General features: G+C 57.0%; 1 protein-coding gene across 3 annotated transcripts in view; it reads left to right on the top strand.

Moving 5' to 3' along the window:
• Nucleotides 1–21,389, top strand: part of PLEKHM2 (pleckstrin homology and RUN domain containing M2) — a 51,382-nt gene extending 29,993 nt beyond the window's left edge. Inside the window, exons 2-20 of one of the 3 annotated variants that reach the window (XR_006694401.3) lie at nucleotides 1,699–1,805; nucleotides 2,159–2,268; nucleotides 3,345–3,444; nucleotides 3,990–4,077; nucleotides 5,548–5,734; nucleotides 7,132–7,191; nucleotides 11,629–11,857; nucleotides 13,325–14,143; nucleotides 14,390–14,459; nucleotides 14,578–14,668; nucleotides 14,979–15,043; nucleotides 15,412–15,500; nucleotides 16,117–16,249; nucleotides 17,174–17,364; nucleotides 17,834–17,899; nucleotides 18,592–18,690; nucleotides 18,975–19,154; nucleotides 19,236–19,352; nucleotides 20,419–21,389. Coding sequence is in view for 2 of the 3 variants with exons in the window: in XM_045380063.2 (XP_045235998.1) it covers nucleotides 1,699–1,805; nucleotides 2,159–2,268; nucleotides 3,345–3,444; nucleotides 3,990–4,077; nucleotides 5,548–5,734; nucleotides 7,132–7,191; nucleotides 11,629–11,857; nucleotides 13,325–14,143; nucleotides 14,390–14,459; nucleotides 14,578–14,668; nucleotides 14,979–15,043; nucleotides 15,412–15,500; nucleotides 16,117–16,249; nucleotides 17,174–17,364; nucleotides 17,834–17,899; nucleotides 18,531–18,690; nucleotides 18,975–19,154; nucleotides 19,236–19,352; nucleotides 20,419–20,556 (3,000 nt within the window). In the remaining variant the exon portion in view is untranslated. Of the gene's footprint in view, nucleotides 1–1,698; nucleotides 1,806–2,158; nucleotides 2,269–3,344; nucleotides 3,445–3,989; nucleotides 4,078–5,547; nucleotides 5,735–7,131; nucleotides 7,192–11,628; nucleotides 11,858–13,324; nucleotides 14,144–14,389; nucleotides 14,460–14,577; nucleotides 14,669–14,978; nucleotides 15,044–15,411; nucleotides 15,501–16,116; nucleotides 16,250–17,173; nucleotides 17,365–17,833; nucleotides 17,900–18,530; nucleotides 18,691–18,974; nucleotides 19,155–19,235; nucleotides 19,353–20,418 lie in introns of all 3 variants that reach the window. The other 2 variants (XM_045380063.2, XM_045380066.2) reach the window with 2 other exon arrangements.
• Nucleotides 21,390–22,167: the final 778 nt, after the last annotated feature.

Here is a 22,167-nt window from a genome sequence, read left to right as displayed (position 1 = left end):
GGAGAGACTTTTCTCCTAGAGCTGGCCTTGAAAGGGGCCCTCTCTCTGTAACTGCGGTTGCAGTGAACTCAGTCCAATATCTGGGCTTTCTTGTCCTTAACTAGGCTGACGGAGCTGCCCTTGCCCTCACCAGCCTGGTGGGGTTTGCACATTGCTGCAATTCATCTCACCTACTGTCCAAATCTCCTTTTATCATCCCAGCCCAGGAACACTGGTGTCCTTCTTGGCGTAGGGCTTAACATGAGCCTTGCATGCACCTAGATCCATATCCAGCCTTGTCAGGTTCTGCAGGCAATTCTAGTCCATGTCAAGAAGGCTGGCAAGAAGGCTGGTGGGGCAGGTGTCCCAGTCCATCGGCCCTTAGTGTATGCAGAGGGTAGCTACAAGTGGGGCCACTGTGATATGAAGGAGGATTGTTTGAACTCAGGAGGTTGAGGCTGCAGCAAGCTGTGATCACACCACTGCACTCCAGCCTGGGTGACAGAGCAAGACCCTGTCTCAAAACACAGGCCAGGCACAGTGACTCACGTCTATAATCCCAGCACTTTGGGAGGCCAAAGTGGGTGGATCACCTGAGGTCAGGAGCTTGAGACCAGCCTGGCCAACATGGCAAAACCCTGTCTCTACTAAAGATAAAAAATTAGCTGGGCGTGGTGGTGGGCACCTGTAATCCCAGCTATTTGGGAGGCTGAGGCAGGAGAATCACTTGAACCAGGGAGGCGAAGGCTTCAGTGAGCCGAGATCATGCCACTGCACTCCAGCCTGGGCAACAGAACAAGACACTGTCTCAATAAAACAACAACCAAAAGGAAAAGAAAACAAGGTACTTTTCTAATATATAATTGGGAAAAACGGGAAACTGTAAAGGAAAAGACTGACAGATTTGACTGCATCAAAATTAAAAATTTTTCAACAGGGCAAAAAAAATAACATAAAGTTTAAAGGTCTGTTGACAATGGGAGGAAAATGCGCCTAGTGCTCTCTGTATCAGTGCCCCAACTCTGGGTTTGTGTGGCATTGATCTAGACAGCACTATACGCAGTGCTCCTGGAGTTGTGCCGTGCTGTGGCCCTGACCTGAAGCTTGCCACCACTTGAGACCTATGCATGGATTGTGGATCCCTCCAGCCTCAAGTTGTCACTGTGCGGACTGCTGACTGGGTGCCTCTTGGGGACTGGGCTGTAAAGATACAGCCGCTGCCTGCTGGAACCTCCAGTGCCAGAGCTGCCCCTGGGACAGGGTGGTTTGAGGTAGACATCTCTGTTGGTCATTGTAGATACACCATTTGACTTTTTTTTTTTTTTTTTTTTGAGACGGAGTCTCACTCTGTAGCCCAGGCTAGAGTGCAGTGGCCGGATCTCAGCTCACTGCAAGCTCCGCCTCCCGGGTTCACGCCATTCTCCGGCCTCAGCCTCCCGAGTAGCTGGGACTATAGGCGCCCGCCACCTCACCCGGCTAGTTTTTTGTATTTCTTAGTAGAGACGGGGTTTCACTGTGTTAGCCAGGATGGTCACGATCTCCTGACCTCGTGATCCACCCGTCTTGGCCTCCCAAAGTGCTGGGATTCAGGCTTGAGCCACCGCGCCCGGCCTTTTTTTTTTTTTTTTTTTTTTTAAATCTACCTTCTTGATTCCAGAACTTTTGTAGCCCTCCTCTTAATCCATTTCTGATTTGGAGGGGATTTTTTTTTTCTTTCAGTTGCAGAGCTATTTTGCTGCATGTGAGGATGAGACCCCTGCCATCCGGAACCATGACAAGGTCCTGCAGCGTCTGTGTGAGCACCTGGACCACGCCCTGCTGTACGGGTAAGGTGGAGGAAGTTTCCAAAGACCACGGAGCACAACCCAGGCCATGAGTAGCCTCCACAGAGAAACTCTTAGCTTGTCTGCCTTTTCTTCCTTCTCTTCCCTTGGGAGAAAGGGATTTGTCCCATTCAAGTGGGCCACAGTCTCTCTGTAGTTACCCCAGTAAATCATCTCTGGGCAGACATAAAGGATGGGGGGAGGATTCGCCACAAATGACATGAAGGTGTGCTGGGTGCCTGGGAGACCTGTGGGGATCCATCACTTCCTGCCTTGCGCTCACTGCTGGACCCCTGACTGCAGCTTCCCAGGGTGGCCCCATGCAGGTCACAGCAGCTCCTGTCCTGTTTCCTCAGACTGCAAGACCTCTCCTCTGGCTACTGGGTGCTTGTGGTGCATTTCACTCGGAGAGAGGCCATCAAGCAGATCGAGGTGCTGCAGCACGTGGCCACCAACCTGGGGCGCAGTGAGTAGTCACAAGGAGATTCTGGGGAAGGGACCAGCTCCACCTTCTCTGTGGGTAGCTTGGGGCTCTGTCCCAGGTTTAGCCTCAGGGTCAGCCCTGGGAGGCTCATTACCTGGTGGTGTCCAGTAGCAGTGGGGTGTTAAAATGCCAGCACCAGGCCAGGCATGGTGGCTTACACCTGTAATTCCAGCATTTTGGGAGGCTGAGGAGGGAGGATGGCTTGAGGCCAGGAGTTTGGACCAGCCTGGGCAATACAATGAGACCCCATCTCTACAAAAATTTAAAAATTAGGTGGATGTCTTGGTACACACCTGTAGTCCCAGCTACTCAGGGGCTGAGATGGGAGGATGACTTGAGCCCAGCAGTTTGAGGCTGCAGTGAGGCATGACCACAGCGTTGCACTCCAGCCTGGAAGAAAGAGTGAGACCCTATCTCTAAAGATTTAGGAAAATGGCTGGGCACAGTGGCTCATGCCTGTAATCCCAACACTTTGGAAGGGTAAGGCAGAAGGATCCCTGGAGCCCAGGAATTTAAGGCTGTAGTGAGCTACGATCACACCACTGTACTCCAGCCTGGGTGACAGAGTCTCTGTCTCAAAAAATAAAATAATAGTAATAAATAAAAAATAAATGTATAAAATGCCAGCCCCCTTCATGAGGCCTCTTTGCTCCCCGCATATGACGGTTTTTGGCGCAGCAGTGATGGGAAGGAGGACGAGCTGCCAGCGAGAGCTGGACTGCTATGGAATCCCAGCCTGAGCACGTGCTGTGGAGTCTGGTTTCTCTCCCTGAGCCGGGATCACTGTTACCTACAGGATCGGTGCAGGATCCTGGTGTTTCTTGACCTATCTGAAGTGTGCAGTCTGCCCTCTTTATCAGAATTTCCTGGCCAGCTACATGCTAAGGTCTGACTAGGAAAATAAAGCACTCAGGGTTACGGTACCCCACCAAGCGCGAAGGCTGCTGAAGTGCCTGGTCTCCTGACCTGCTCTTTCTTTCCTTTCTGCCCTTGCTTGGCAAATCAAAGCCAGCACTCTGACAGGCCTTCCTGCCGGTTACTCCTGCCTTTGTTTGCAGGCCGTGCCTGGCTGTACCTGGCCCTCAACGAGAACTCCTTGGAGAGCTACCTGCGGTTGTTCCAGGAGAACCTGGGTCTGCTGCATAAGTACTACGTCAAGTGAGTGTCTGGGATGGTCTGTCTCCCCTAGCCTCAGAGCTCCCCTTCAGCCACCTCCCAAAGGCTCTTGTCATGCAGACAGCACAGTGTGCCACATCAGTGATGCCAGAGAGCCATTAGAACCTTGCCGGTAGCTGGGTGGCCTTCACTGAGAGCACCAGTGTCCCATCTGGGCTCCTGGGTCCAGTTTGGGTCTCTGCTGCTCCCTGGTCCTCCTCCCAGGCTTCAGAGCTGACCAGTGCCCAAGCTTTGGCTCAGGCTTTGCTGGGGTTGCTGCAGGAACAGAGTGTGTACAGCAGCTGCTGAGAGCCTCACAAGCCTTGTGCTTATCCATCTCTGAAGACACTGGCAGGACAGTGCAGTGTGGCTGCTAACCCAGCAGGAGATCGCTGAGAGGGTGGTGGGCGATAGCTATATCAAGATGGGTGCCTTCCAAGGTGGGGGACATCACGTGTCAAATTTCAACACAGCTGGCATGTTGGTAAGCTCAGGCCAGGCTGGTCAACAGACCCAGAGGCACCATCGTGGCTTCTCGTGTCTTGCAGGAATGCCCTGGTCTGCAGCCACGATCACCTGACGCTCTTCCTGACCTTGGTGTCCGGGCTGGAGTTCATTCGTTTCGAGCTGGACCTGGTGAGACACCAGGGCCCGCGCTGCTTGTGGGAAGCAGAGGAGGGGCCAGGGGAGGGGCAGGGTGGGTGGTGATTTCATTTCTCAGGTCTTGGTGGGGGAGCTTGTTGAGTATGACTGGGCTTGAGCAAAGCTTGTTTTTTCGGGTGAGGGAAAGGTTTCAGGGTCCGTTGAATTGAGTGAGAAGAGAAGTGATTCTCTTGCCTTACTGATGGCAAGAATTCCTGGTTCAGGTTACTTCCTCCTATCTCCCTATCCAACTTGGAGAAAAGCCACATTGCCTGGAGTATCTTTTTTTTTTTTTTTTTTTTGAGACAGAGTCTCGCTCTGTCGCCCAGGCTGGAGTGCAGTGGCCGGATCTCAGCTCACTGCAAGCTCCGCCTCACAGGTTCACGCCATCTTCCTACCTCAGCCTCCCGAGTAGACTAGCTGGGATTACAGGCGCCTGCCAGCACGCCCGGCTAATTTTTTTGTATTTTTTAGTAGAGACGGGGTTTCACCGTGTTAGCCAGGATGGACACGATCTCCTGACCTCATGATTCACCTGCCTCAGCCTCCCAAAGTGCTGGGATTACAGGCGTGAGCCACCGTGCCCGGTGTCTGGAGTATCTTAACCCAGAAGGACTGGCCTTCATGTTTAGGACATGAGAGTTAGGACAAGGCAAATTCAGCCTGGGGCTTCTGGGGTTCTGAAAGGTGTCATCAGCTCCATGACGAGCCTTCAGCCACCCTCTTCAAGTTCTCAAGCTTCTCTCCCCATCACATCCTGTACAAATGTGATGCTGGCCCACATGGAGCCAAAGAGGCTCCCAGGCACCTCTTGGAATGGGCTCAGAATGGAATGCAGCTGCCCCGTCCTAATCAAATGACCTTCCTTGGGCCAGGTGCGGTGGCTCACACCTGTTATCCCAGCACTTGGGGAGGCTGAGGTGGGCGGATCACCTGAGGTCAGGAATTCGAGACCAGCCTGGCCAACATGGCGGAACCCTGTCTCTACTAAAAAAATTTAAAAAATACAAAAATTAGCGGGGTGTGGTGGTGGGTGCCTATAATCCCAGCTACTTGGGAGGCTGAGGCAGGAGAATCGCTTGAACCCGGGAGGTGGAGGCTGCAGTGAGCCGAGATCACATCACTGCACTCCAGCCCGGGCAACAGTGAGACTGTCTCAAAAAAAAAAAAAAAAAAGAGAGAGAGAGAGACAACGGGGGCATCAAAGGGTGTAGCTGAGTTCTGACAGCTGTGTCTTCCATCAGCCTAAAGTCCACAGCTTTAAAAGCCAACAATATTCACACTGCTCTTCTTAGCAGCTTTTCTTTGAATTTACTACTTTCAGCCCTTGATTTCCCAAAGAATAACTAGCATAGAGGGTGTGACAGAGGCACATCTGCATCTCCCAGGCCTGGATTCTGCTGTCCGCGGAAGGCCGTTACACGGAGTCTCCCACCAAACGGGCCTCCTCTACTCTCTCCTCAGGATGCCCCTTACCTAGACCTGGCCCCCTACATGCCCGACTACTACAAACCTCAGTATCTGCTGGACTTCGAAGACCGCCTTCCCAGCTCGGTCCACGGCTCAGACAGTCTGTCCCTCAACTCCTTCAACTCCGTCACCTCCACCAACCTGGAGTGGGATGACAGTGCGATTGCCCCATCTAGTGAGGGTGAGTGGCCCCAGGGCAGAACGGCCAAGCCCCTGCTGTGAAACAGACTTGAGCTGCTTAAGCCTGGCTGAGTGACGTCTTTCTTGGCTAGTTTTGGTCTGGTGGCTGAAATTTGCAATTAAACAGGGCTGGCCATTTCCCAGATCTTCATCTCCTCAGAGTCCCTGTGGTGGCTAAAAAGCGGATTCTGGGCACAAAAAGCCAAAATTTTATATATATATATATATTTTAAGGTTAGACCCTTTTCCAGAAGGTTCTAGTCACATGCCTGGGGCAGTTTTCTAAGCAAGGAAGGTTTAGCAGTGGGACGTGGAAACCCTTGTCACAGGGTTGACTGTTGCCTGCTCTGGGGAGCTTGTCTGAACCCACATTCCAGTTAGAAAGAGGTTAAGCAACCCCTAGAAGAAGAGAGAACCAGGCAGGTCTGAAGCGCAGGGAAACCTTGCCACTGTGTCCTGCGTGTCCGTCCAATTTCTCCGAGTTCCTTCTGCGATCGCTGATGTGTGGGATGGTCGCACCCTTTGCATCAGAGACCGAGGAAGCAGCTCCAGGTCATTTTGTTGTCTTGACCCAATGACTTACTGGAACAGCCTGGTTTCTCTCAAACCTTAGGCCCTGGTGTTCATGAATAAAACTGGCCGTTTTCCCCCACTCTATCCCCTGTGGGAGACCAGAGCCCTTCATTGACTTCACCCTACCACCTCACCTCCAGGGAAGGGGATCCCAGCCCCAGTTCAGCCCTGGGGCACCCTAGAATTGCCTTAGCATTGAGACCTTGACCTTCCTCTTTCTTTATTTCTGCTGTACCATGGGTTATATGTCCCAGGAAGGGAGGTAGGTCCCTTTCGCACTTGCTGTTAGCAAGACCTGCATTGCTGACTGTGCAAGCTGAAGACGGCAGTTCAGTCTCCTTAGGTTGGGCCCATGGGCCGCCTTAGAGGAGTCAAAGGGGCGGGCCTTGCTGGAAGAGCCAGGGCAAGGATGGATCCATGGATGGAGGTGTCCCCTCAGCAATTTGGAGATTGTGTAACCGCAGCTGCCAGGGCAGTGTCTCCGTGCCCTGCTAGGGTTCGGAGGGAAGGAACGCAATGGGTAGAAAACAAAGCTAGGCACAGGCAGCAAGGCTTCTCTCTGCCAGAACCAGCTTCTGGGTATGGAAAGGGGTGGCCCTGAAAGGTCTTTCCGGCTGGTTGGAGGCTCCTGGACCAGTGCCCGAGCTGAGAGACAGCCAGGGCCCTAGTCAGTTTCCCCAAGGTTGTTGGATACAATGTAGAAAGTTGAAGTTTTCCTCTCCTATTTCCTCCCCATGTCTCCCATCCCATCTCCCCTCCCCTCCCTCCAGTCGTCCTTCCACTGCCTGTGTTTCTAATCTTCAGTTTTGTCCCTCGTTTTTGTAGATTATGATTTTGGAGATGTGTTTCCAGCAGTGCCGTCTGTACCCAGCACAGACTGGGAAGGTGGGCCAGAGTCCGCTGTTACCCTCTTTTCCTGTTTTGCAATGTTTCCATGCCAAGCTTGCTGCATGTATCAAATCAGCTCCTTATTATTTATAATAATGTCCATAATCATAATAAAGCCAAGTTTGGTGTTCTAATAGATGGAATTCTGCAGTGGGAAAACTGGACCTCTAGCCATAGGCAAATCCCTTCTCCCAGTGCAGGGCTCCTGCCTTTGCACAGTGGCCTTTCAGAGTCACTAAGTGGCTGCATTTCGGGGGATACAGGATCACCCTTCCTGATTGCAGTGCCAGCTGATGCTCTCGGGCTGTGTAGGGCCTGACCCAGTGAACAGAGACTTGTTCTGGAAAACCATGCCTTTAAACATGCGGGTTGTAAGCTCCTTTGGGTCAGATGAGCATCGAGGAGAAAGAGCTTGATTCTTTCAGTCTGTTCCTAATGGCTTCCTCGTGGATGTTTTGGAGTGGTTGAGGTCCAAGTAGGGGAACTGCCCAGGTACAGCTGAAACTTCTTACAGACAGAATCTCTTTGAAGCTTTAAAGCAGATTAAAAGGAAATCTGCCAGCCTTCCCACCCTGTCTGCTGGGCAGTAGCAGTGCCTGGGCATTTTTCTGCCTGAAATTCCACTTCTGGGCTTACATAAATTCACAAAGCTATTTCCAGGTTGCCACGATTACTCAAAGCAAAGGCTACGTTGCCAATAAGGTGAATGTTCCCCCCTTAAATCTGAGGCCATAGCAGATCCCTGTTATTTTATTTTATTTTACTTTTTGAGACAGAGTCTTGCCTTGTTGCTCAGGCTGGAGTGCAGTGGTGCGATCTTGGCTTACTGCAACCTCCACCTCCCGGGTTCAAGCGATTCTTCTGCCTCAGCCTCCCAACTAGCTGGGATTACAGGTGTGTGCCACCATGCCTGGCTAATTTTTGTATTTTTAGTGGAAACGAGGTTTTCCCATGTTGGCCAGGCTGGTCTTGAACTCCTGACCTCAGGTGATCCACTTGCCTCGGCCTCTCGAAGTGCTGGGATTACAAGTGTGAGCCACTGCACCTGGTCCAAATCTCTGTTATTAAAGAGCCTCCTACCCTCTGGGCCACTTCCAGCCTGGAACAGGGGAGGTGAGGGAACCTGGCCTCTGAACAGGGGAGGTGAGAACTGCCGCAACCTGAGGATGAGGGGCAGGTGGCTCTCCCCACATTATTAGAGATATGATCACTGAGTGATGGGGGACAGGTGATCCCTTCCCAAATAATGTGAGTATGAAATACCTTAACTCCGGGGGAAATAAGATGTGGCATTGGGAAAAATAAACTATTGTGTCCGGAATTGATGAGTGCTAACAGCCCTCACTCTCAGCGCCTCCTCAGCCTCCGGCCTCAGCGTCTACTCTGGCAGCGCTGAGAGTGAGGGCTGCTAGCACACTATGACACTTGGCCAAGAGTAGTGTTGAGGGGTCCCCTGTTTGAGCTAAATTAGCTTGGATTCCAGAATTCCATCATAACGTCATGTACTCTCTCAGCCTCTCTTCTTGCAGCACACATGCTGGATATTGTTTTTTTCCCCTCTGATTCTAACAACTAACCCCCCTCCTGACACGCCTGTTGCAGTCACTTGACAAGCAGGGCCTGACCTTCCTCTGCAGCCTTTCAGAGCTCCCTGCGGCCTGAGAACTAACAGCCCAGTTGCACTGCTTGCCTCAGGGCAGGGTGAGATTTCCTGAGTTCTTGGAGCAGGATTCCTGAGCTCACTCTGGCAGCCCACCTGGGGAGGCTCTGTCTTCTCCTTGGACCTGGAGGAAGGCAGGACTTGGGGCAACTCCAAACTCTGAGCCTGGGGTGGCCTTCCCCTGGTCTCTGGCTTATGTACAGAACTGGTGGGCATCCAGGTCTTGACACCCACCACATCTCATGATCTGCCCACTCACCTGTCAGGGCTCCTCTTGGGTGCAACCGCATGTGCTGAGGAGAATCACAGGGGCTGGAGCAAGAACACATGGGCTTGGCAGGAGCCTGCTTTGGGACCGAGACACGGTTTTCTGTATCTTAGAACTCAGGCTCTGGGATCCTAGGAAATCTGGAAAAAGTCCTCAATGTTGCTGCTGTTTTCTAGCAGAGCTGCTCATTGCCTTTAGCCTCCTCTTTTGTCCTTATATTAAAAGACAGCAGACTTAAAAAAAAAAAAAGGCCGGGCGCGGTGGCTCACGCCTGTAATCCCAGCACTTTGGGAGGCCGAGGCGGGCGGATCACAAGGTCAGGAGATCGAGACCACGGTGAAACCCCGTCTCTACTAAAAATACAAAAAATGAGCCGGGCGCAGTGGCGGGCGCCTGTAGTCCCAGCTACTCGGGAGGCTGGGGCAGGAGAATGGCGTGAACCCGGGAGGCGGAGCTTGCAGTGAGCCAGGATCGCGCCACTGCACTCCAGCCTGGGCGACAGAGCGAGACTCCGTCTCAAAAAAAAAAAAAAAAAAAAAAAGGGCGGGAGGCCAGGCTCACACCTGTAATCCCAGCACTTTGGGAGGCTGAGGCTGGAGGATCACCTGAGCCCAGGAGTTTGAGACCAGCCTGGGCAACACAGGGGGACCCCGTCTCTACTAAAACTACAAAAATTAGCCAGGCATGGTGGTGCTCGCCTATAGTCCCAGCTACTCTGTAGGCTGAGGCAGGGCAGGAGGATCGCTTGAACCCAGGAGGTCAAGGCTACAGTGAGCTGTGATTGTGCCACTGCGCTCCAGTCTGAGCGACAGAGTGAGACCCTGTCTCAAAAAAAAAAGGACGGTGTGCTGCATCAGTAGACAGCTGCCCTGAGGCTTCCAAGAGGCACTAAGTTGACAGCTGGTTGAGCCCCCAGTGGGGCTGTGGGGCGCATATTTGCCTCTTTTCTTCCGGGCAGATAGCAGCCAGCAAGATGAGTACTGACCGGCAAATGGAGCATGACCAGCCGTGGCCCTTGCCATTGACCCTCACCCACGTGGTTTCACCAGCTGGGCCTCAGCTCTCTGCTTGGGTGGCTACCATCTGCCACTGGCTAAATGGCCTGTGTGCTTAACCTGCCCATGCTCCCTCTCCTGCCCTGTTGCAGTAACCAGGAGCAGATGGCTGGGTGGGGCAGGATGTCTAAGCCAGCTCCCCTCTCGGGGGCCGTGTCAGGGTATGACTCAGAAAGGACCAGTCAGTGAGCTGACGCTTGAATGAAATGGGGTTCTTGGCCGGGCGCGGTGGCTCACGCCTGTAATCCCAGCACTTTGGGAAGCTGAGGCGGGCGGATCACGAGGTCAGGAGATCGAGACCATCCTGGCCAACATGGTGAAACCCCGGCTCTACTAAAAATACAAAAATTAGCTGGGCGTGGTGGCACATGCCTGTAATCCTAGCTACTTAGGAAGCTAAGGCAGGAGAATCACTTGAACCGGGGAGTCGGAGGTTGCAGTGAACAGGGATCACGCCACTGCACTCCAGCCTGGCGACAGAGAGAGACTCCGTCTCAAAAAAAAAAAAAAAAAAAGAAATGGAGTTTCAGCACCACTGCACCACCCTTGCAGGGGCACCTGGTCCTGCCCCTGAGGAGTGTGTAGGTTGGGGCTGCTGGGGAGAAGCAGCCTGGGGGGCAGCCTCTTAGACCCCTGTCTTTGCCCCTTCGCACCTCGTTCTCATTGCCCTGCTCTGTCATCTTGTCTCTACTCTGCACTCTGGGCGTTTCCCTCTGCCCCATGGTTCCCACCCCTTGGGCTCTCATCCTGTCCTCCCAGCCTTTGCCCCCACTCTGCACCCCTCACTTTCTCTGCTGTCTTCCTCCATTCTTCTCACTTTGTGTCCTTTGACCTCTGCAAGGGACCCTTCAGAGGACTTTGGGCGCCTCTCAGCCCTACAAGTGGGGTATGGGGCTAACGGGGCTGCTGGATACCCCTGTAGCGGCCTGGCAGGAAGGCTCTGAGGGTAACCTAAAAGCATGCAGCCTGGTTCCTCTCTGGGGCTCCCAGCCACCCACGGAGGCCTCAAAGTCACTATCCCTATGGGACTTAGCCTGGAGCTTGAGCCTGGAGGCTGCTTCCCCGCGGTGCCCTTAACACAAACTCAGCCAAATTGTCGTGAGCTCTGGAGGGCCCCCAGGGGTGGTGGAGATGGTGTCCTTCCAAGTTGCTCCTAAAGTACAAATCCCATGTCTTGTTAGGTTGTGCCCTTAACACAAACTCAGCCAAATTGTCGTGAGCTCTGGAGGGCCCCCAGGGGTGGTGGAAATGGTGTCCCTCCAAGTTGCTCCTAAAGTACAAATCCCATGTCTTGTTAGGTTGGGGCTTCTACTCGAAATAGGGCCACCCCAGTCAGGTTTCCCTGGGAAGAACTGGCCAGTCTGCCTCCCTCCTGGGCTAACGCATGCTCTGGGGGTTGGGGACCCCAGGGGGTGCCTGATAGGGTGTCTCCTGCTTCCTTGTCCTCCCAGATGGAGACCTCACAGACACGGTCAGCGGCCCCCGCTCCACAGCCTCTGACCTGACCAACAGCAAGGCCTCCACCAGGAGCCCCACCCAGCGCCAGAACCCCTTCAACGAGGAGCCAGCAGAGACCGTGTCCTCCTCTGACACCACCCCCGTGCACACCACCTCTCAGGAGAAGGAGGAGGCCCAGGCCCTGGACCTGCCAGATGCCTGCACGGAGCTCGAGGTCATCAGGTCAGCGGGGAGGGGCCCAGAGAGGAGCTGGGGTCCTGGGGTCCAACCTGTCCACTCCCAGCATCAGCTGTTCGTCCAGGGCAGACTGGGACACCCTCCGAGGGCAGTTGCACACCTTCCTGGAAACCCTTCCCACCTCTAGGAGGTTCTTTGAGCAAGAGGAAGTGGAGGCCTGTCCTAGTCATCTCGGCTGCTGGAATAAAGCACTGCAGACGGGCGGCTTCCACAGCAGACATCCTCACAGCTCTGGAGCCTGCAGTCCGCGGTCAGGGTGCCAGCGTGGCCAGGCTCTGATGAGGGATTCACAGATTTCCCTCTTCTCGCTGTGTCGTGGTGGGGAACAGAGAAAGCTCTCTAGGGTCCCTTTTATGAGGGCACTGATCCCATTCCTGAGGATCCCACCCTCAGGACCTCATCACCTCCCAGCGGCCCCACCTCCTGATACCATCACATCAGGAGTTAGGATTTCAACATAGCAATTTGGAGGGGACACACACATTCACCCCACTGTAGGGCTCAAGCCCTTGGAAGCCCGTGGCACAGGCAGCGACTGCGGCTGGCGTCTGGGGCCATGTCCAGGCTGCCGGGGCATTTGCTGGGTCTGCCTAAGATCAGAAAGCACCTTCAGGCTGGACTCTTCCTAAGGGAGTTCTTGGACGTTAAGATACAATTTCTGAGATTCACTGAAAGAAAAGTATCTTTGTCATATGGGCACGACATGGAAAGGAGGGACGTGGTGGGTGGCCAGCAGGGACTGTCGACCAGAGCCTCCCCAGCTCTCTGACCTCCCCGACCCCTTCTTGAAACTTCACACTGACTAAGAGAAGCCCTGTGTGCATGTCAGACTGCCCAGGCTTGCTGGCCTGAGGTGGGGGATTGCTCCCCGGTGACTGGAGCCAGGAGGTCACCCCATGGGCTGGTTCCAGTTCACAGCAGCATCATGCTCAGACCTGGGGTCCCTTAGCTAAGCCCACTCCAGCCAACCTGGAACCAGAGTGGGACCCGGAGCATGAGTCCAGAAAGCGCTGAGTACTTTCTGGGTGATTCCTCCATCATGATGCCTAAGGGAAGTGAGGTCAGCTCAGGATCCACATCCTCAGAGGGGCTGAGCGGAGGGGGCATTGTCTGACCAGCCGTGGCCTGGTTTCCTTTCCTAGTGTGCAACTAGCTCAGCTGTTCCATTAGGAGGAATTCGGAGGACCCACTCTGGGGTTCCTCTGGCCACAGCCATCTGTGCCCAGCCCATGCTACCCCCACCCCGCCTCTGCCAGCAAAGGGGGCACCTCAGGGCCTGAGCCGCTGTTGTCCCCTGAGCCAGTGCCTCCACCCAGCACTGCCTAGGACCACTGACACGCTAGCTGTGCCCTCAGAGGTTACATGGCCAGCACCACCACCGTGACCCAGCCTGGTTTTCCTCAGCACTGGTCTCCTCAGGTGTTAACTCTCTGCCTGTCATTACTGTCCCAGAGTCACCAAGAAGAAGAAAATTGGCAAGAAGAAAAAGAGCAGATCAGATGAGGAGGCGAGTCCACTCCACCCCGCCTGCAGCCAGAAGAAATGTGCCAAGCAGGGGGACAGTGACAGCCGCAACGGCAGCCCAAGCCTTGGGCGGGACTCGCCGGACACTACGCTTGCCTCCCCCCAGGAGGAGGGAGAGGGGCCGAGCAGCACCACGGAGAGCAGCGAGCGCTCCGAGCCTGGCCTGCTGATCCCCGAGATGAAGGACACCTCCATGGAGCGCCTGGGGCAGCCTCTGAGCAAGGTTATCGACCAGCTCAACGGGCAGCTGGACCCCAGCACCTGGTGCTCCCGTGCTGAGCCCCCAGACCAGTCCTTTCGGACCGGCTCTCCCGGGGATGCCCCGGAGAGGCCGCCGCTTTGCGACTTTAGTGAGGGGCTTTCAGCCCCAATGGACTTCTACCGCTTTACCGTCGAGAGTCCAAGCACTGTTACATCAGGTGGCGGCCACCATGACCCTGCAGGGCTTGGCCAACCGCTGCATGTTCCTAGTAGCCCTGAGGCTGCTGGCCAAGAAGAAGAGGGAGGAGGAGGAGAGGGACAGACGCCTCGGCCCCTAGAGGATACCACGAGGGAGGCTCAGGAGCTGGAGGCCCAGCTGTCTCTGGTCAGGGAGGGGCCTGTGTCTGAGCCAGAGCCTGGGACCCAGGAGGTTCTCTGCCAGCTCAAGCGAGACCAGCCCAGCCCGTGTCTGAGTAGCGCTGAGGATTCTGGGGTAGATGAGGGACAGGGGAGCCCTTCGGAGATGGTCCATTCCTCGGAGTTCAGGTAACAAGACTGTGCGATTGGCATGGGACTCTCCCCGCCCTTGAAGCTGGGGACACTGCGCCTCTGACCTTCAGATAAATTAAGCACTAGGAAGACCTAGCCTGAATGAAAAGGGGTGTGAGCCTCCCTCCCTAACTTCGGCTCCGGGTGGGAGGTGGAGGCACTACCCCCTGGCTCTGGGGTGGGGTGTGGCCTCGCCCACCTCTGCCCACCTGACACCTCGCCCTCCTGACTTGGCCCTCACAGAGTAGACAACAATCACCTGCTCCTGCTAATGATCCACGTGTTCAGAGAAAACGAAGAGCAGCTGTTCAAAGTAAGTCCTAGGAACTCAGGAGCGAGCAAGAGACCACAAGGGCGAGGCGGGATGGGCCACCGCCCCCGCTGGAGCGGCAGGAGCCGCCTGCCTGACCCCTGTCTGCTTCGGCCCCCAGATGATCCGGATGAGCACCGGGCACATGGAGGGCAACCTGCAGCTGCTGTACGTGCTGCTCACAGACTGCTATGTCTACCTGCTCCGGAAAGGTGCCCGCCGCCCCCGGGCAGACAGTGGGTTGTGGATGAGGCTGACTCTCAGCCCATTTTCCCCAGTCCCCTTGCCCTCTGACTGCCTTCCGGCTGCCTGGCATGCAGTGATGGAAAGGCACCCCAAGGAAGGTGTTGCCAGCAGCCCTGAGACGTGAGCCTGGGGCTCCCTGTGTGAGCACTCCACACCATCCTCCTATTGCAGGGCAAGGAGAGGCCCCTAAGAGCGGGGGCTTTGTCTAAGAAAATGGGGTAGGGGGAGGGAAAAGAGGCCTGTGGGGATAATAGGCCTTGGGGTCTCCTCTCTCAGGGGCCACAGAGAAGCCATACCTGGTGGAAGAGGCCGTTTCTTACAATGAACTTGACTATGTGTCGGTGAGTCCGGGCTCCGCAGTTGCGCGCCTGCTGTAGGTACAGGGTTTCTCAGGCCACTTATCCATAGAGCTGCAGGGTGAGGCACAGCCCCTTACTCATATCCCGGGGTTGGGCACCAACTTAACTCTCAGAAACGCTTCTGTACACGATGCTGGGGGTAAGAACCAAGCTTGAGGTCACCTCTTCCCGTGCTAGATTTCTGACCGCCCCTCCCTCACTCATGCCAGCCCCTGGCCTCTGGGGCTCTACTTGGTGGCGGCCCGGGGTGTGCTTCTTCCTTCCCAGCAAGCGCTCAGCCTGGCCACACTGCCTCCTCCACCAGGCAGCAGCCAAGCCCCAAGTGCATGTCAGGGTGTGGTTTCTGGCAGGTTGGCCTTGACCAGCAGACGGTGAAGCTGGTGTGCACCAACCGCAGGAAGCAGTTTCTGCTGGACACGGCTGATGTGGCGCTGGCTGAGTGAGTGGCAACCCCGCCCCTCTGAAGTACTGGAGAGTCCGAAGCTGCCCATACATAGGTGTGGGTGCCCTGGGGGTGGGGGTAGGGAGTGGGGGATGGGAAGTGGGAGATCCAGGAGGGGAAACCAGATGCATTCCCTCTGGAACCTGTATCTGCTCAGAGAGGCAGGCAAGTAGACGAAAATCACGGGACTCGTGTGGTCAGCCCAGGTGACCTCAGCCCCTGGCGACTCTTGGGGGTGCTGGCATGAGCTGTCCGACAGGAAGGAAGGCAGAGAGCCATGCTGCTGGGCCAGGTGTGCCCTTGAACGCTTGCATCCTTGTCCTGGCTCAAGGTCCCACCCGTTCAAGTCCTGCCAACCCTCCTTGTCAGTCTTCCCTCACTGTCAAAATCCAAGGCCCCTTGGCCACTGAGAACGATCAGGCCTGTTCCAGTTGTCATTTGATGACCTTGGACCTCGTCATTGCCGCACCTGCCACCCTGGTTGCTGGTTCTAGCCAGGCCCCTCCCCCAAGTTTCTGTGACCCCCTCCAGGCCAGGAAGGCTCAAGACTCAGCCCTGTGCAGCTGTGGCCCTGTTCTCAGGCCTCTAACCACACACCCCACTCCCTGTGTAGGTTCTTTTTGGCTTCTTTGAAGTCAGCCATGATCAAAGGCTGTCGAGAACCACCCTACCCCAGCATCCTGACGGATGCCACCATGGAGAAGCTGGCACTGGCCAAATTTGTGGCCCAAGAATCGAAGTGTGAGGTAAGAACCTGGGGAGGAAGCTGGGTGCAGCCCCTGAGATGGCAGAGCAGCAGCCATGAAGGTTAAGGGATGCACATAGACGTCTTTGCCATTTCACAATCGCCTACCTGGGTGGGACGGGACGGGGCTTTCCCATCCTGGACGGGAGGAAGGTCATGTCCACCTTCCTACTTGGGTTGTGTCCTAAGGTTAAAACACCCTTGCTCGGCAGGGTGTGATGGCTCACGCCTGTAATCCCAGCACTTTGGGAGGCCGAGGCAGGCAGATCACCTGAGGTCAGGAGTTCGAGACCAGCCTCACCAAAATGGTGAATCCCCGTCTCTACTAAAAATACAAAAATTAGCCAGACGTGGTGGCGGGCGCCTGTAATCCCAGCTACTCGGGAGGCTGAGGCAGGAGAATCGCTTGAACCTGGGAGGTGGAGGTTGCGGTGAGTAGAGATTGTACCACTTGGCCGGGCGCGGTGGCTCAAGCCTGTAATCCCAGCACTTTGGGAGGCCGAGACGGGCGGATCACGAGGTCAGGAGATCGAGACCATCCTGGGTAACACAGTGAAACCCCGTCTCTACTAAAAATACAAAAACTTAGCCGGGCGAGGTGGCAGGCGCCTGTAGTCCCAGCTACTCGGGAGGCTGAGGCAGGAGAATGGCGTGAACCCGGGAGGCGGAGCTTGCAGTGAGCTGAGATCCGGCCACTGCACTCCAGCCTGGGTGACAGAGCGAGACTCCGTCTCAAAAAAAAAAAAAAAAAAAAAAAAATTGTACCACTGCACTCCAGCCTGGGTGACGGAGCGAGACTCAGTCCCCCCAAAAAAAAACACCCTTGCTCTTGGCTACCCCAGGTGCCATCAGTGAGCCCAGTCCGGGCTCAGCCACCTGCCTGGCCCCGGCCTTACTTGCTTTGTTCCCTGTCTCCCCATCGCAGGCATCTGCTGTCACCGTGCGCTTCTACGGCCTTGTGCACTGGGAGGACCCCACAGATGAGTCCCTGGGCCCTGCCCCCTGCCACTGCTCACCCCCCGAGGGCACCATCACCAAAGAAGGCATGCTGCACTACAAGGCGGGCACCTCCTACCTGGGCAAGGAACACTGGAAGACGTGCTTTGTGGTTCTCAGGTGGGAGCCCTGGCAGCTCCAGGCCTGGGGCTTGGGCCCTGGGGTGGCTGGGCGGTCAGGTCCCCAGCGGGGATCTCTCCGCAGCAGGTCACTTAGGGAGCAGCCTGAGAAGAGGACGCTTCTCTTCCCTATAAGAGCTTGGAGTCGACCTAGCTCAGGCTGTTAGAGCTTCTCTGTACAGCCAGTCATCTTTGGGGCCCAGGAATCCCTGAGTGCCTCAGGGGAGGACGCAGGCTTGGTCCCTCTGATGAACCTTGAGCTGTGTCCCAGGTCTGCTGAGGTGGCCACGTTCCCTGCTGGGCCCCCAGGGCTTTCTTCACCCTCCCTTCCGTAGATGACAGCTCCTGGCCTCCTTTGCCTCAGGTTCATGGCCACAGCATGTGTGTGGGAGGGGAACCCTGGGACTTGGGCTCTGCCTGGCCCCAGTTCCTGGGACAGGGCTCACTCGCCCTGTTTTGTGTCCCTGCAGCAACGGGATCCTCTACCAGTACCCGGACCGCACCGATGTCATCCCTCTGCTCTCAGTGAACATGGGGTGAGTGTCCCGGGAGAAGGGGGTGTGTCCTGGGGCCCAGAGCTGCCGTCTCCCTTGTTCGAGATGTCCTCCCCGCTTGGCAGTTCAGCCTTGCCCTCAGCCCCACCCGATCCAGCGGCCCTGACAGGTGGCCTGGGGCTTCCACAATCTGAATGCTGCAAGGAGCCTACAGGAGGGGATGAGGGAGGCAGCAAGGAGCTCCTGGCTTAGAACAGGTCCAGTCTGATGGGGGAGGCAGGGCCTTCCCCAGAAGCTCCCGGCCTGATGGGAGATGGACATTCGGGTAATCGGAAGGAACAGCGGGCCCTCAAGAGGAAGCACGCATGAATGAATGAGGTCGATTCTCAGAGGGCCAGAGGGACAGCTGATTCCCAGCCCCACCTGGCCATGCTTGGGGATTTAGAAGACCTTGGGCATTCTGGAGATGAAAGGTGTTACACAGAAAGGTGGTGGGTGGGGCTCCCAGACTTCTCCTGGGAGCTGGAGGGGCCTGGAGAGCCCTCTGGTATCCTCCAGCCCCCAGGATGGTGGGGCAGAACCTGTGCCGCACACCCTGCACCAACCCTGGGGGCTGCCCCTCGATGCTGCCCCTGCCTTCTCGCTCCCGTTTCACCCTCCTCCTCTGGCCCAGGGGGGAGCAGTGCGGTGGCTGCCGGAGAGCCAACACCACGGATCGGCCCCACGCCTTCCAGGTCATTCTCTCCGACCGGCCCTGCCTGGAGCTGAGTGCCGAGAGTGAGGCCGAGATGGCCGAGTGGATGCAGCACCTCTGCCAGGCTGTGTCCAAAGGGGTGAGCTTTGCCTGCCCCCACCGCTCACCTGGCCTGCCTCACCCACCCAGACCCCCAGGGTCCCATCTCTAAACCCAGAGTTACAGAGCAACCTGAGGGCCAAGACCTCCGGGGGGCAGCCCAGGAATGGACCCTGGAGCTCAGGGGCATCACTCCCATCCCCACCTCTACTCCTGATCCCTGGAGGGAGAGCAGAAGGGCTGGCTGGGTCCCCTGGAGTGGGGAGTTCTGGTGCAGACCAGCCCTGGAGGCCCCAGCCTGCCTCTCCCCTGCCCCACTGCCAGGTCATCCCTCAGGGCGTAGCTCCCAGCCCCTGCATCCCCTGCTGCCTGGTCCTCACCGATGACCGCCTCTTCACGTGCCATGAGGATTGCCAGACCAGCTTCTTCCGCTCTCTGGGCACAGCCAAGCTGGGCGACATCAGCGCTGTCTCCACTGAGCCGGGCAAGGAGTACTGTGTCTTGGTGAGCTGGGGGTGGGGGCGGGGATGCAGGTCCTGCAGAAGGAAAGCTCTGACTGCTCACCGGGGGCCTGGCTCTCCCTAGGAGTTCTCCCAGGACAGCCAGCAGCTCCTTCCGCCCTGGGTCATCTACCTGAGTTGCACTTCTGAACTGGACCGATTGCTGTCTGCACTGAACTCTGGGTGGAAAACCATTTATCAGGTACCCAGCTGCCCAGGAACCCCATTAGCCAGGGACCCTGTGGAGTGGGAGCCACTCCCTGGGGAGATGAACCCTAGCTGCTCCCAGGACCTGGCCCTGCCTCTAGGGTCCTGGGCACAGCCATGTACCAGGGTGCTCCTGCCTCAGACCTGGGGGGTGAGTGCCTGCTGCTCTTGAAACAAACCCAGGAGAGTCCTCGCTGTCCTTACTGCCTCTTGCTGCACCGTCCCCTCCTCGGCTGGCCAGAGGGTGACAAGCCTGCCAGGCCGGGAGCCCAAGGCCCTCAAGCCACTCAGCACTGCTGCCTCAAGGGCCTGGAGGGAAGGGGTGGGCCCCGGGAGGTGGGTGTGGGACTCCAGCCTGGGTGGCTCTGCCTCTGGTTTGGACTGGGCCTTGGGTGATTGAGGGTGGCCTGGCAGGAGAGAGCTGTCTGGGAGCAGAGGCCAAGGTGGGCATGTTGGTGCCAGCCCCAGACTGAGCAGACACACCTGACAGGCACAAAAACTTAGAACCAAAGGGGCAAAACCCTGACTCCTAGCGAGTCTGAGGCCGAAGCTGAAAATAGAACCCAAGAAACTTAATTCCTGACCTCAGTTCTAATCAAACAGCACGAATGGTGGTGGACCTCCAGCTGTGCTCAGATGGTGGGGGCACAAGATTGGCAGTACCCTCTTCCTTACCCTCCAGGCTTAGCGCCAGTGTGGGAGGGCGCTCATGAGAGCCCTGCACAAGTGGGTTTTGAGCACGTGCTGTGCTCTAGCCCCGTGGAAGCCTGGACTAGCCGGAGGCAGAGAACAGCTCAGGACAGACCACCTCCCTGCAGAGCCAGAGTGCAGCGCCTGCCTCGCTGGGGCCTTCCCAGGAAAGAGGGGGCTCAGCGGGTACCACCCCATCCTCAGCTCAAGCCCCTGGCAAGAGCAGGAGAAACTGGCAGCGTGGAAGCTGTTCCCAGGGAGGTATGGGAGGGCCTGACAGGCGCCGCGGCCAAGGCATAGCCAGGCATGGTGCTCACAAGCCCTGAAGACTGCTGCAGCCCTCATCTGTTCTCTGCACGCCCTCAACACAGGTGGACCTCCCCCACACGGCGATCCAGGAAGCCTCCAACAAGAAGAAATTCGAGGATGCCTTGAGCCTCATCCACAGCGCCTGGCAGCGGAGCGACAGTCTCTGCCGCGGCCGAGCCTCCCGAGACCCCTGGTGCTGAGGCAGAGCTGGTTGGCGTCCCTGGTGGGCAGGAAAGGAAGGCACGCCAACCGACAGGCACACTGTCACGGCTGTCGTCATACTGTCGGGAGCCTACAGCCCACCCCTGCCCCGGGCGGCAGAAAAAACCGAGTGTGGCTTAAGACAGGGTCCCTCCACTCCAAGGATCCAGATCAGGTGCCCGGCACCCCTGGGCCTCCTGCCCGACAGGTAGCGAACGGAGGTCGCCGGGGGCAGAGGGTCTGAGCCCTGTGGGCTCTGCGGATGCACGCCCTCCTCCCGGGCCTCTGCCTCAGTCTGCAGAATCTCTGCCAAGTGGCACTGAGAACAGCATCGATCTAAGGAAGAACAAAAGAACCAGGAGGGCGGGAGCCCCCTCTTCCTCTCCTGGGTTGGGGGCTGGGGCCCTGAGTGCCCAGCCATCCTTGTTCGTGTTTGAACACTCTCCTGGCCGCGTGGGGAAGCAGGAACATGGGGTGTCTGCGCATGCTTCCTCCTCCTAGCTCCATCACTGCACACACAGCTGCCTGCCTCGCCAGATGCAGGGGGCGGGCAGCCCTCCCTGGCTGCCAGGAGGCTCTGCATGCCCATGGTCCTGCCCTGCCTCTCCCTTCAACCTGGCAGTGCCTGTAGCACCAAGGAGCAAAAGGGGTGGATGGGGTGCTTGGAGAAGGGCAGAGCCCACCAGCCTGGCATCCATGTTGACATCTTCTGACTGTCCCCTGCTTGGCTGGAGCCAGGCCCTTCCCTAGAGTTTCGTCCAGAGCCTCCTGGGGAAGGGCTCAGGTGGTTTGGGTTGTGTTTTTTAAAATAAAATAGACATGTTATATTGCCGAGGCTTGTCACTGGCCCTTTGTGAGCAGGGTAGGGGAAGGGAGGTCTCCAAATCCCTTGGGCCCTATTCCGCAAACCTTCCTCCATCCTGCCCTGTGCCTGACACGAGGGACACACAGGATATGCAGAACCAGATCAGCCACAGTTGCCGGGTGGACTCACTGCAGGCCCTCAGGCCCTGGGATTTTCTCGGCCTGACCTTTGCCCTCCCTCCTGTTCCCGTTTGCTACAGCGGCCAGGGGAGGAGCAGCCACCAACTCAAGCCCCAGGGCACATCTGCACTACCACCCACCATCTGCAGCCCATCCCGGGGCGGGACACTCCTGCCTCCACAGCCCCGGGAGTGAGTGCCCAAAGCCAGGAGAATCCAAGCTTTCCTGCTGCCTCTTGCTGCACCGTCCTCTCCGGGGCTGGCCAGAGGGTGACAAGCCTGCCAGGCCGGGAGCCCGAGGCCCTCAAGCCACTCAGCACTGCTGCCTCAAGGGCCTGGGAGGGAAGGGGTGGACCCCGGGAGGTGGGTATGGGACTCCAGCCTGGGTGGCTCTGCCTCTGGTTTGGACTGGGCCTTGGGTGATTGAGGGTGGTCTGGCAGGAGAGAGCTGTCTGGGGGCAGAGGCCAAAGTGGGCATGTTGGTGCCGGCCCCAGCCTGAGCAGACACACCTGACCGCTGGCCCAGGTGGCGCTCTCTTCTCAGCAGGCACAAAGGGCATCCAAGGGCCGCCTCCTGCCCCACTGGCTGCCTGGCCATTCCTTCAGGGAGCAGCAGAGCCTCCTGCC

This window comes from Macaca fascicularis, chromosome 1 (assembly GCF_037993035.2).
Source record: "Macaca fascicularis isolate 582-1 chromosome 1, T2T-MFA8v1.1".
Taxonomy (NCBI): Eukaryota; Metazoa; Chordata; class Mammalia; order Primates; family Cercopithecidae; genus Macaca; species Macaca fascicularis.
The sequence above is the reverse complement of the archived record's forward strand: the minus strand, read 5'-3'. Positions and strand labels throughout refer to the sequence as shown.